The sequence below is a fragment of the Stegodyphus dumicola genome, chromosome X1, assembly GCF_044657685.1.
Source record: "Stegodyphus dumicola isolate Sdum_Otavi_A_Nest chromosome X1, ASM4465768v1".
Taxonomy (NCBI): Eukaryota; Metazoa; Arthropoda; class Arachnida; order Araneae; family Eresidae; genus Stegodyphus; species Stegodyphus dumicola.
The window spans coordinates 258,768,701-258,782,146 of NC_140780.1; the positions used below are offsets into that span (position 1 = coordinate 258,768,701).

Consider the following 13,446-nt stretch of genomic DNA (forward strand, 5'->3'; position numbering starts at 1 on the left):
AGTTGATCGCCTAAATACCACTTTAATAAATTCGCTTAGTCACTTGGTGAGTCAGACTCAGGATGATTGGGACAGACATCTGTCTTTTGCGCTTTTAGCGCACAGAACGGGCAAGCATAACGCCTTACAAGATTATCCTGCATTTTTTATGTACGGAAGACATTTAAATTTACCTATTGTTCTTTTGATTCAACCAAATTTTAGAACTAATAGTAACACGGGAAATTATTCCAAGGACTTAGTTTTAAGACTCCCTAAGGCTTTCATTTTATTAAATAAACATTAATCGGATGCTGTGAAAATGCAAGAAGCGTTTAGGGATAAGAAGATCCGTTTAAAGGACATTAAAATAGGTGATCTTTTTGACAATGTATCTTTTTACTCCTGTAGTTTGACCTGGGTTGGCTAAAAAACTTACTAAGTTCAATAAAGGCCCATATAGGCTTTGGGTGGTTGACTAAGTCACTAAGGAGAATTTTAAAATTGAGCTAATTAAAAACTCGCATCAATCACAGGTGGTACCATGTGAACATATTGATTAGGGTACCTACCTGAACGTATAAAATTTCCTTCTTTACAGAATTGCGACATTATCGCTCCGGAGCGAGTTGAGAATCAAAATACCGGTACTCCTTATAATTTGAGGTAGAGAGATTCATACGGTTTTGTTGATTCCTAGAGTCGATTCGTTGTATGTATTTGTCTCCGTAAAAAGGGTGGAACAAACAGAATTCTTTTCTAACTTTTTCCTTATGTTTTCCCAAATGATTTATATTATTGTGTTGTGTATGAATTAAATTGTTCTTTCTTTAGTTATTACACCGAGCAGCGCTAGTTTTCCTTTTACAGGACGTGTGAGGGTACGTCCTTCTTCTTGGATTTTGACAATAACGCCTCGATGGTTATTTTTTTTTGGAAACATTTTCGGCTGGTTCCTATGTTTCTTACTTGAGTAAACGTTAGTAAAATTCTTTTTCTCTCTTTCCTTTTGTTTTCGAGCGGGGGTCTGATCAGATCGTTTTTTCTTCGGCTTATTCGACGTGATTGCACGAGGTCAAGTTTTTAGACGTTTTCTATTGAAAAGAGGGTTACATACTATTAATGTGTGCCTATTGTGTATCAGATTAAATTCTTGTCTTTCTATTAATGTGTTAAAGTAAGGAGTAATATTATTTGAATATCCTCCTTTGCCTGATATTTCTTTTAGTATAATAATGTATGTTAATATAATTATGTACATGTGAAATAATGCATGTTCACTTAACAGAAAATGTTCATTTTACATACATGTTTCATTAAATAAAATTGATTCCAGATTAATAATGAATAAATCGAAAATGATATTTTTCATAAATATCGCAAGATAATTCGTTCAATTATACACATATTTAGCCTTTCAAAGATGTTATGTATAAAACGAAAGTAAATGCAATTTACTTAAAGTAAAAAAAACACAACCAATCTTCAAAAAATACTTTCAAGATTAGTTTTTTGCCTTGCCAGTTGTGCTTTATAAGAAGAGAAAAAAAAATTTTTTTTCGAATTAATCAGACAACAACTTTATCTACTTGTTGCTCTTACTCTGTTCTTTCTACCAAGAAATATGAGTGAAATAGCATAAATCAAATATGAATGAAAAAACATGCATGATGCATGTACACTGCACAAAAAAAAAAAAAAAGGGGGGGGAACAGTTTTATATCTTCCGTTCTACTGGGCCAATTGACGAAATTCAAATTGCGTTTTTCATGTGTCCAAAGCGCGATTTAGGATATATATTAGATTTATATATAGCATTGTTCTAACGTAGGTACTTTTACACAAAATGGGACTTTTCTGAAATAACATAGCATTTTTTTTTCCATTTTTCAATAATACGATTCATATTATGCCTATATATAAATTCGAGCCAATATATAAATTCACGTATATTTTCGGAAATTCTGAATAAAAAATTTTAATTTTTTGCAGGTATGCTTAGAAATACATCTACTTTAAGATGATGGCAAAAATTTTAAAGATTATAATTCAAAATTTTTTCGAAAAATTTGTAAAAATTATTTAAAAATACAAATTTTAAAAATAAATAAAAAAATGGGCAAATTTTATTTGGAATGGACCTAAATTTCGAAATGTGGAAAGAAGAATCACATAAGTTTAATAAAAAAAAGATATATTAATAAATATATACCAAACTCAATTAACATTGAGGAGCTAAAATTTTGAGAGCTAATTTTTGAAAGACTACTTCGAGACATGTAAAACGCAAGTTGAATTTCGTCAATCGGCCCAGTAGAACGGAAGATATAGAACTGTCTGTCCCCACCTTTTTTTTTTTTTTTTTTTTTTTTTGTTCTTGCGCAGTGTACTCATGTCTTCCAATATAGCTAAAAACATTGTTCGTATTTATACTATATTGTACTATTTATACTAAATTACCATTTAATACATAGCAGTAAAATATTCATTTCAATTAAACTTTCATATAAAGTATTTAAATTATTTTGTTATACAATAAGATTAAAGCATATTTAAAATAAAGACATAAAAATATTGCATATTGTTCCAAAAGATAACATGATAACCGAAAGTGGAGTAATATTTTTAAAAGAAAACCTAAATTGTTTCGCTTAAGAAATTGCAATAGGGAATTTCCTTAAACGATGTTTTTACAATTTAGCAGTTCCATAAGTGAAATCTCAAAGTAACTTAATAATCAAATGCTTTTTTTCCCTCAAGATTTATACGTAATAGTTTCAGAGTAGTTCTTCCTGAAAACTGACCAATGCAAACAGATAGAACACGTACAAAAGATTTATGTCTGACGTTCCATTACTTTACGACAACTAAGATACAAAACCAAGAGGATTAAAAGAAAAGACAGTATTTACGACTGCGCATTTTGTGAGGATCAGTGTTGCATCGGAAATAGAAACTTACTCGTATTCATAAAATCCGGGTGGAAGAACATTTCTCTTGGGCCTTTTCTCCCATTCAGCTGGCTTCGTTTTGTCTCCTGGCAGAACGCACTTTACGAGCAAGACTTCTCTCGATTTGTTTTGTTGGTCGATGATGATACGGTTATAGTACATAGTTTGTCCCTGCAATGATAATCAAAAGGGCAAAAGTTAAAAGACTGCGTTACCAAAAAAAAAAAAAAAAAAAAAAGGAGGAGAAGAAGAGAAGAAGAAAATAAAATCTAAATAAAAAGAGCTGTACATACAAATGATCGCTACACATCCTAATCTATGCTTTCCATTTTTAAACTTGCGTATTTACATTTTATTTTCCCATTTTCTGTTCGCATAAAATTATTTTGTACAAGTATGAATAAGCGTGTGCAGATTATGCACAAACACCTCTCTCTAAATAAATGTGTGTGTGCGCAGTAAATGTCTAAAGGAATCTCAACTTGATTTCAGTTTATATAATACAAGGCGATTTTCTAGAAGTTCTTAAAAAAAACCCAAACAACTACAAACACATAATATATCCATAAAATCAAACAACTTGGTACAGAACACAGTAAATTTTGGCAATAAAAATTAATAGTATGGAAGGAAACTCACTTTTTTTGCCTTTTTCATTTTATTTTTTATGTGTGTGTAGTGGTAATTGTTTAGTCAAGCTTTTCACTATTAGACAGCGCTGCATTACACAGGCAGCAACAATTGCAGTTAGAGTCTTAGTGAAACGATTTCTCAATACAGAAGTCCGTTATATGCATAATCAATAGCTTTTTAAGGCATTCGCAAGAAAAAGATGCTGTTCACTTTGAATTCTATTCTGATTGTAATCGTTATTGTTGAATGCAATACAGCATCCTTTGTCGCTGAAAATCAGAGAAAATTCCTCTCCTTGTATGAGGTTAGACACACCGTATTTCCTGATACCCCTTTTCATAATTTGGCAGAAATCTAGTTTTATAGTGTTTTAAAAATTTTATAACGTAGGCCAAGTGTAAACTACATAAATTATATAGTACTGTTTGCAATATTATTTCGATTCCGAGAAGTGCTGTGAATACAGTACATCGCCATGTTTCGATAACAATATAAACTAAATATGCCTCTTCTTCCCTAACAAACTCCTCGCGATCGATTTTTACGCAAACCGTAATCCAGTATACATATGTGCTAGTTATAAATTTTAATTTGAGCAACCTATTAGTTAACTCTGTATTAGCAGAATTATTAAAATCTTACCGAATATTTTCAGTTAATATATTAAGTAATTAAATTTAACTTTAGTATGCAATATTTAGCAAAGTGCTTGATAGTACCTTTTCTTCTCTTGATTTAAATGCCCTAACTGAGGCAAAAATATGTCAAAATTCAACAGTCGATTTTTTTCATCTGTACTTTCAGTTCAGCATCGTCCTCCCCTATCAAATGCTAATTGCGTAAAGATTTCGAGTTAAATACTTTGACACAATTCAAAGACTTGGAAATCCTAGACTTATTAATGCACCGAAAAGGGACCTTTTAATCTCCCGTCGTTGCGCTACTAAACCTCATTTAATTTTATGCAGAAGTTTATAAAATTTTCTGTTGTTCTTTCCTAGAACTATCATAAATGCGAAATATATGGCAGATGTTAACGGTAGCATTTTTGTTTACGTTTCTAGAAGAAATATCTAGTGTCAGTCAAATTCCTTAAAATTTTGTAATCATCGTAAGGAGAAAGTTGAATAGCTTTTTCAATAATGAATAAAAATTTTTTTGAAAAAAAGACAAATTTATTTATCTGTATTAGACTGCTGGGCATTAAAATTGCAACACGAAGAAGTAAAGCAAATGCAAAAAAGATATTTATTACACGTAAACAGAATGGCATGAAGATGTGGTGTGGTGTATTTAATTATGACAAAGCACACTACGGCTATCTGCCTAAGGGGAGGGATGCCTTCGTGGAGGACTTTCTAAGGTAAACTGGCTCGTATACACGTTACACATGGGGAAAACCACGAAAACACCCATGCAGCCAGCCCATTCGCGGGATTCGAACCTCGTACCGAACTACCAGTGTTCAGCGACTTTACCGCTCGGCCGCTGGTGGGCTGAATGCCATGAAGACAAAATGATTAAATTTGTAAGCATTTTAGAGGTTTACAGGGGTGCAAAATTAGTATAAACAGCTGCCCCCTCTGGCAGCTAAAACCAGGGCTGTGAAGTCGGTGTCGGGTAGATTCTTGGGTGAAAGGAGTCGGAGTTGGAGTCGCTAAAAAACACGTCGACTCAGACTCCAGTTTTTATTGAACAGTTTAAATTTGAAATGAAATTAAAGTGAATTGAAAACAATTAATGACAAACTGAGTTAATACTTTTATTTATAAAGTATATACATTAATAAATAGTTATTTTCTATTTTATTGACATAGTAGTAAATTAATATAAGGGAGTAAGATGGATGTGATATTTGGCATTATTAATTAAACTGATTCATTTAGCTACTAATCTCATTGGTGAATTTAGGTAAGCAGCAAGAACTCCCGATATTGATGCCATTCTTAGGAAGCCAGCAGGAAAAGGAGCTATTATTGATCGAGCAACGCGATGGAGAAGTACATATTTGATTATACGATGGTTGTTAGAATTAGGAACGTTTTCAGAAGTTATAGATAATCCTAATGTTTCACTAACAGAAAGACTGTGAAATGATCTTGCAGAATTGGAAACCTTTCTTTCAACACCGTATATAGAACACCGCCATAAAAAACCATATTTCAACACCGCCATAAAAAAGCTACAAACTGAAAAATTAACAGGAGACGAGAATGTTAGAAGATGCAGATAACCCTAATGTTTTCACTAACATAAAGACTGTAGAATGATCTTGCAGAATCGGAAACTTTTCTTTCTATACCGTATATAGCCACCAAAAAGCTGCAATCTGAAGAATTAACAAGAGGCAAGACTGGAAGAATTTGATGTTTGTTCTTTCTAAAATGGAGGGTTTATTGCAGAAGGAATAATTTCTTTAATGAAGAAAAGAGAAACTAGTTTGTTAGACAGTAAGATCGTGCTGGGTTCAATATATGTAGATCCAAATCGCCGAATTTTGTTGGATGACAAACAAATAAAAAAGGCAAAGAAAGCCATCTATGAACTTTCATTAAGAAGGAAATTATTATCAGAACAACTGGAGTATTCAAATCAGGACAGTCAAACTGCAGATATTGTAACTGAGTCTCTATCATCGTCTTCCACTGATGAATTATATTTTGAAAAATATTTGGATAATATTGATAAGGTTAAGGCAAAGCGAATGAAAATAAATAACCAAGAGCCTTTAGATATAAAAATTAAAAAATGCAAACAAGATTTATACACAGCCTTTGAAGAAATAGATAAATACGATTCCTCTTGCGAGGCACTTTTTTAGAACTTATAAAAATCTATCCTGAAAAGTTAAAGGAAGTAGCCCTAACAGTAACAGCTCTTCTTCCTACTCAAGTCAGTGTGGAAAGACTCTTCTCAAATCTGAATTTTATCAAATCGGATCTATGGTCCTCTAACAAAAAGGATCTTGCCGAAGTTTTACTGTTTCTTAGAAATTACTAATGCCAGTTTTTCCATTTCATAATAAATGGTAATTAATATAAAAAATTTGCTATGCATCAATTTTTTTCTGTAGCATCTATTACTTCTTTGATACTAAAAAAATAAACTGTACCCATGTGTATATGTTTACATAAATATGAAGGAGTCGGAGTCGAAGTTAGAGTCAGAATCGAAGTCGGTCATTTTCCTTACCGACTCCAATGCCCTGGCTAAAACGACCCTTACCCAATTAGGCATGGAGTCAAACTGGCGTTGGATGTCAAAATTGGGCAACTCATTCCATGCTGCTTTAAAGCAGCATGAAATGAGTTGACCATGGTCTTGTATTATCTTGTTGGAACATGGCATTTGGAGGTCTCGAAGGTAAGGCACAAACACTGGACGTAAGATGTCAGAAATGTACCCATCTGCTTAAATTACTGTCGATCCAAATTAGAGATGTGCGTGTCGATACCCAATAGCTGCTCAAATCATCCATCAGGTGAGGGCCAGTATGCCGATATCGAATGCAAACAGACGACGTGCGGTCTCCTTGGAACCTCCAGACACGTATACGGCCATCAGAATACTGCACAAAGAACCGGGACTCGTCTGAAAAGAAGACGTTGTGGCACTCCTGTATCCAACTTTGTCGTCTGGCGTACCAGAATCTTCATACCTCTGTTGCATTGTCAAGGGGAGCCGAAGAAATAGTCGTCGTGATAGTTTACGCAGCTGCGAACGTCGACGGACCGTACGAGCGGATACTAAGCGTGCTGCAAACATGCTCATTTCCTGACTAATGGTCCGTGATAGGGTTGCACGGTGTTGCACGGCTGACCTGACAATATGTGTGTCCTCTCTGGAGTCAGTCATGGGAAGGCCTTGAGATCCTGCATGCCATTCAGTATGACCCTCAGCAATCCATTGATTCCATATTCGCATGACACTGTTTGGATGTCGACCAATTCGACATGCGATATCACGGAACGATAATATACACTTTCGTTAGGCAACGATCCTGCCTCTCTCGAATTTCAAAATTTGCTGGTAAGCATTTCCTCTTCTTATTTGAGGCATAACACGATATTCTGAGCAAACTCCAACCTTACAAAACACTTTCCGAATGAGAAATCTCCTACACAACATTTTTTCTATGCAATGCTTGAGGTGCTGTTTCTACCTCCTGCGTCATCTAAATGTGCTGAAATACTATCAATATCCCAAATTTTTCTTTCTTTCATGTGATTTTGACGTTCGTCAGATCATTCCTTCCTGGTGTTGCAATTTTAATGACCAGCAGTGTAGATACATTTATGAAATTCATATTGTTTGCGAAAATGAGAAAGTTATAACATTATTATACATCGTACTGGGAAAATGCTATAGCTAAGATGGATTAGATGCTTTAAACCTACCAAATTCGAGTGTACTAGAGAATTGATCGAAGCCGCTTGCAGTTTCATAGATACTGTGTCCGACAATAAATATTTTTAATTGAACGATATGGTTCACTTTATACCATGTGCTTTACTGCATTGTGAAGTTATTGCATATTGGGAAACAGATAGCTCAAGAAAATGAAGAACATATGGAAAAACATGGTAATCGGTGAGTAAACAGATTCATTACCAAGCAAATGATCATAATATCTTGTAATATTGATTAACCTATATTCTTAATTTCTTTTTGATTCAAAGCCCGTATTTTTTATACTTTTACAAATTGTGTCCTTTTGCATCCCAATGTTAGCGTGACAATATCACATTTAATAACTGAAGCCCTAACTGTCTTTTGAATTCAATAAGTCCTTTAATATCCATTATAACTTCCATAGGCATCAAAATATATTTTCAAGATATCATGACATAAAAATAATTGAAAAAAGAACGTTTATTCCACAATGTATAACGTTCCTTTTTTAAGGATTAAAATCTCCATGAACGGAAGCACCATCTCAATGCTTCTTTATCGATGTGATAATGCTTCTCTCTTTGGAAGAAGTCTTTGAATTGCTCAGAGATCGCCATTTTCTTTCTCTTCTGATTCTGAGTAAGAAATATGTAGTTCCTTTGATCATTGATTTTTAGTTGTATGCCTTTCAGTTAAATGTCTTCGTGTTTTCAATGCAGTGCTATATTAGTGATTGTTGTGAGAGTAAACAAATTGAAGCCTCTATTTTACTGTGATGTTTCCTCCAATAGCATGAAAATCTAATCATGATATATCATGACATCTAATATACGATATGTATACAAATACTGATCGAGGTTTCGCCGGATGAACAAATCTCAATCTGGCATCTTATTGCAAACAACTACTATTATATTTTCTCGTAATTTTAGAAATAAAATGAAAACTAAAATATTAAATTTATTACTTTTAGAAATACACTAAGTTTGATTTTAAGTTATTTGATATCACTGACTTATATCATTTTCTCAATAAATTTCAAACTTTTTTCCTACTTTTTGGTGTGCAGAAAGCATTTTGTTTATAATGGAAAGAAATTTTAAATAAAATTAATTAAAAAAATAATTTTAAAATTATGTTAAATGAGATTTTTTTGATTCAGTCACTCGTTGGAAATATGAATAAAACATGAAAACCACCATTAGTTTATGATACAACCGGGGAAATTTTTTCTTCCTTGCTTTTGCAGCTGAGGTTAATGGTTCGATAAAATCATCGAAACTAGTCCTGTGAAAATTTGAAAATACAATGCAAATTTTTGTTGTTTGACTTATAAATCAAAACCATTAGTTTATCAGAGATTTTTAGTTTAGCATTTTAATCTTCTCATAATTAAAGTTTAGAAGACAACGTTTTGGAAGCATTTCAAGATAATGGTAAAATAGTGGGAAATGATTGTGCTAAAGAGAACGGTAATTTGAAGGCACCAGAATGCAATGCATACATTCTTTAAGCAATAAACTGTATGCAAATGTTTTAGAATCGAATTTTCAGTAATTTTAAAAAGCTAATTAACTGGCGAAAGCAACGAAGGAATGGATCACTAAATTATATATTTATTCGTTTCTATACGAATCCTTTATTTGCTAGCATTTTGACAACAGAACAGAGTCCACCATTCATCTCGTTTAATTTCAAAGCATTCTTTTGGCGGCTAATTCATTACATCATACTTACAAAATACAAATTTAAATTTTTGCTATGCATTCGAATCTTAAAACTAAGGAACTGTTGACTAATAGGCTGCACCATTTACAAACCTCTGTCTAGTTTTGCTATTTTAGTTCCTTCAAAAATGAAGCTAAGTGTATAAAACTGAGTAGTTTTTTACACTTTGCTTCAATAATTTTACGGACTCATTGCAAAAAGAAGGACCGCAGACTGCTTTCCAGTCATATTCACCTGAAACAAAAAGGCAGGTGACTTTGAAGTAATAAACAATGAGGATCAGAAGCTCTACTGAATTTCATTTATTTGATTATGATAAAGCACACAGGAGCCACCTGACTAAGGGGCAGGGTGTCTTCGTGAAGGAATTTCTAACGGATATTGGCTCGCATCTAAGTCGCACATAGGAAAACCATGAAAACGTCCATGAAAATAGCCCATTCGTCGAGCCTCAAACCTCGTTGGAATTACTAGTGTTCAGAGACTTACCACTGGTGGGCTGCAACTCTACTCAGAGCTGAATAAATTACCCAACATACGCCCAGATGAGACACAATGGTATTTGAAACTGTTCTCAAATCAAAGAAATGTGTAAAATGAAAGGATGTAGTGTCACTCGATTTTTTGGAGAATAAAACACGAAACATGTGCATATTCCTCTCCGGGACGCGATCTCCGGAACTCCGGAATGCTAGCAGGCCGTGCTTTCTATTTACACCATAAAGGCACGCGATATGGAGGTCTGAAACACTTGCAAGGTAAGTACATCAGTTTTTCAAATTTTCTTAATGTTCTCATATTGTCTTTTACTGTAGTCATTTAAAAGAGATATGCATGTGGTTTAAGAAATAGTTCGTGGTTATCTGTATTAGATGTCTGCATACTGATTACATATATATATATACATGATAGACGTATAATAATTGCCAACTAACTGCACATCATGATCTCAATTATTTCAGAAATTGCGATTGCTAAGACAGAAATAATATAAACATAAGTCTTCCTTCATAATTAATATTTCAATATGTATTGAGGTAAGTACTTAAAGATAGTGAAGAAATTTACTGTGCATACTTTAGCTACTTTGGTTCGCAATTAAACCACTTCATATTACTTCTTCTTAAGAAATTAAGTAATATCTATACCAAAATGTTTATTTTATATATGATAATGCATTCTTAGAGTTTGTATAATATTTGAGAAGAGAATTTTTTTCTGAAACACACACTTCCAGTTAAGAAACAACTCAAATTGCATAAAAATAATAGATTTTGATTACAGCGAGAGTGAAACGTCATAAATCTCTTTGCTTAAAAAGATGAGGTCTCCACATGAAATCAAAAATAACATTACCACGGGAAAACCCGTGTGTGTATCCGTTTCATAAGAACATAGAACAATAAAATAAAACTAGCAGTTAGTGTTTGTTATCACGCAATATATATAGTACCATAGGGAATAAAATCATGTTACTCACCTTTAAAAAATATACTGAGAAATCTTTTTGTTAGACGCATAATTACCAATTTGAACCCAGCCCAAAATTATACGTCTACACAGTTAGAAACGAATGTCCGACTAGCACACGCATTATGTTACATTCCATCAAAACGGATGCTCATAACGCAGGATAGACTTCTCAAAAATGACAGTTCAATCTCGTAAAATATTTTTATTAACTTTAGAAACGTTATTATTGCGTCTTTTTCTGGTTAGACTCCAGAAGATATATATTCTCCGCTAATAATAAGTTATTTGCCATTGTTCACCGATGTCGGAAAAAAGGTAATTTTTTTTAGGGGGGGGGTTCATTTATGAGCTGCCGAAACAGTTTTTTATCAGTGCTAGTTAGTTTCCTATTCTTGAGATGAAGCCGTTAGAATGGAACAATACGAAGAATGAAGGGTCGAAAGAAGCGTTATTTCTAAAAGAGTTGAAAGCCTATTATCAAGAATTCGCACGCACTTCTCCTGTAGTTCAAGTTCCAAATCATGTTTTAAGATTTCTCTCGTGCTTGTGATCATTATATGGCTTGACTGAATTCTATAAATTTTCATTGTATGCATTAAACTTTAAATATTGTCTAAAACGATCCATAGAAATGTCTAGTCATTTCATGAAATTTTTATTACAGAAAGAATTGGACATAAATTATAATGCTTGACTCTCATAGATTTTCTTCGGCAGTTAAAGTCCCAAAACGTGTTCTTAGACTTCTACCATGCTCAGAGCAGTTACGCAAAACTGCTTTTGACTTTAGCTGCTCAAACGACGTTTCGGTAAGGAAACATAATAAATTAGACAAGAAAAATTGCACTTTTTCTCTCTTTTGATTTAGAACTTGTTAGAATCTTTTTGATTGATATGGAATTTATTAGACATTATATAATATTAGAATCTGGCGGATTAAGAAGCCAGATGTTTTCGATTCTTCTGAGCCCTTCTGATTCTTCTGACATTTAAAAGAAGGAGGGAATATTTAATAATTAAAAATAACTCTAAGTGTGTAATAGTTACAGTATTTAAATTACACAAAATCTAAAAATATACCTTCCATATTACCTTCCATCTTACATTAATTACAAAATGCAACCTGCAACAACAAACACAAAACATCATTTCACAAGTATGAGCTGAAGGCTAATATTGTGACTCTTCTCCACGAACACATATGTTCTCGGTACTGTACTTTACAAGAATGGGAATTATAGTTAAGATGATGATATTTAAACGTGTAAACTTGAGAAAGAAGCTCGGGAAAGGAAACCACCAATTATCAAATTAAATGTGCTTTTAGTTTCAGTTATTAAGTTAAATGTGCTTTTTACTAATCTAATGCTTCGTTTCACATGGACTGGTTTGTGGAAAGCAAAACTTGATGGATTAAAACATTTCAATGAGGAACATTTTGTTGAAGATTTTGAAAAGAGGAAAATAAGTAGACATCTTTGGAAAATCTCGTAAAAGGAAGGAGTCTAACCACTTAAATTAACTGTGACTGTAAAGGTGACTGCTAAAAAGGTGCTGCTGATAAAGGTAGCTTTCATTGGTGTCCTCTTCAAAAAATATAATTTTTTTTCTCCCAACAACTGTAATAAAAAGTGATGTTTTATTCTCATGCGAACATGAAAAGCAAATAATATCTGGCCCATGATATGATTCAACGTAACTGATATAAAAATCCTATAATTTATGCAGTTAAGCTTTTAAGGTTATAGAAACTTTACTATTCAGTTGTAGCAAAAAGGGATTCTAGCGTATTTCATTCAAAGGTCTTGTATGCCCATGTAAATCAACAAAAGTTTTTTTAAAATTATCTCGCCTGAGCAGCACTCCAGGCCCTTGCTGTGGTGCACAGATAGCAGATTATTTTCCCTCCAGGGGAGACGCAATAACAACTTTATCATGACAGCAGGCATGTTGTCCTCATGGGTTACAGAGGACAGAGACAGTACCCATAGACACGCTATATAATGAAATTTGTGACTCTGGGGATCACAGATTCGTTTCCATGAGAGGATGTTTTTTGTCTCGATCGTATTGGCAATCCACAAAGTACGATGACAGCTTTTAATTCCTCTTCCCTAAAATCACTTCCATGGAAACACGACTATATGAAGTAAATTTCATCTAGATAATTTGAAGTCATTAGCATAAAACAATATATTTAAACTATTATTCATTAGCAGAATTGCATAGTAAAAGCAGTATAGTTTCCAAATGAAAGCTGATTTTCATCACCAAAATATTATGACAAACT

General features: G+C 33.2%; 1 protein-coding gene across 1 annotated transcript in view; it reads right to left on the reverse strand.

The window, feature by feature from the left end:
- Positions 1-13,446, reverse strand: part of LOC118187953 (uncharacterized) — a 562,718-nt gene that overhangs the window by 67,743 nt on the left and 481,529 nt on the right. Inside the window, exon 4 of the mRNA XM_085807592.1 lies at positions 2,941-3,101. Within this exon, the coding sequence (XP_085663718.1) occupies positions 2,941-3,101 (161 nt within the window). The remainder of the gene's footprint in view (positions 1-2,940; positions 3,102-13,446) is intronic.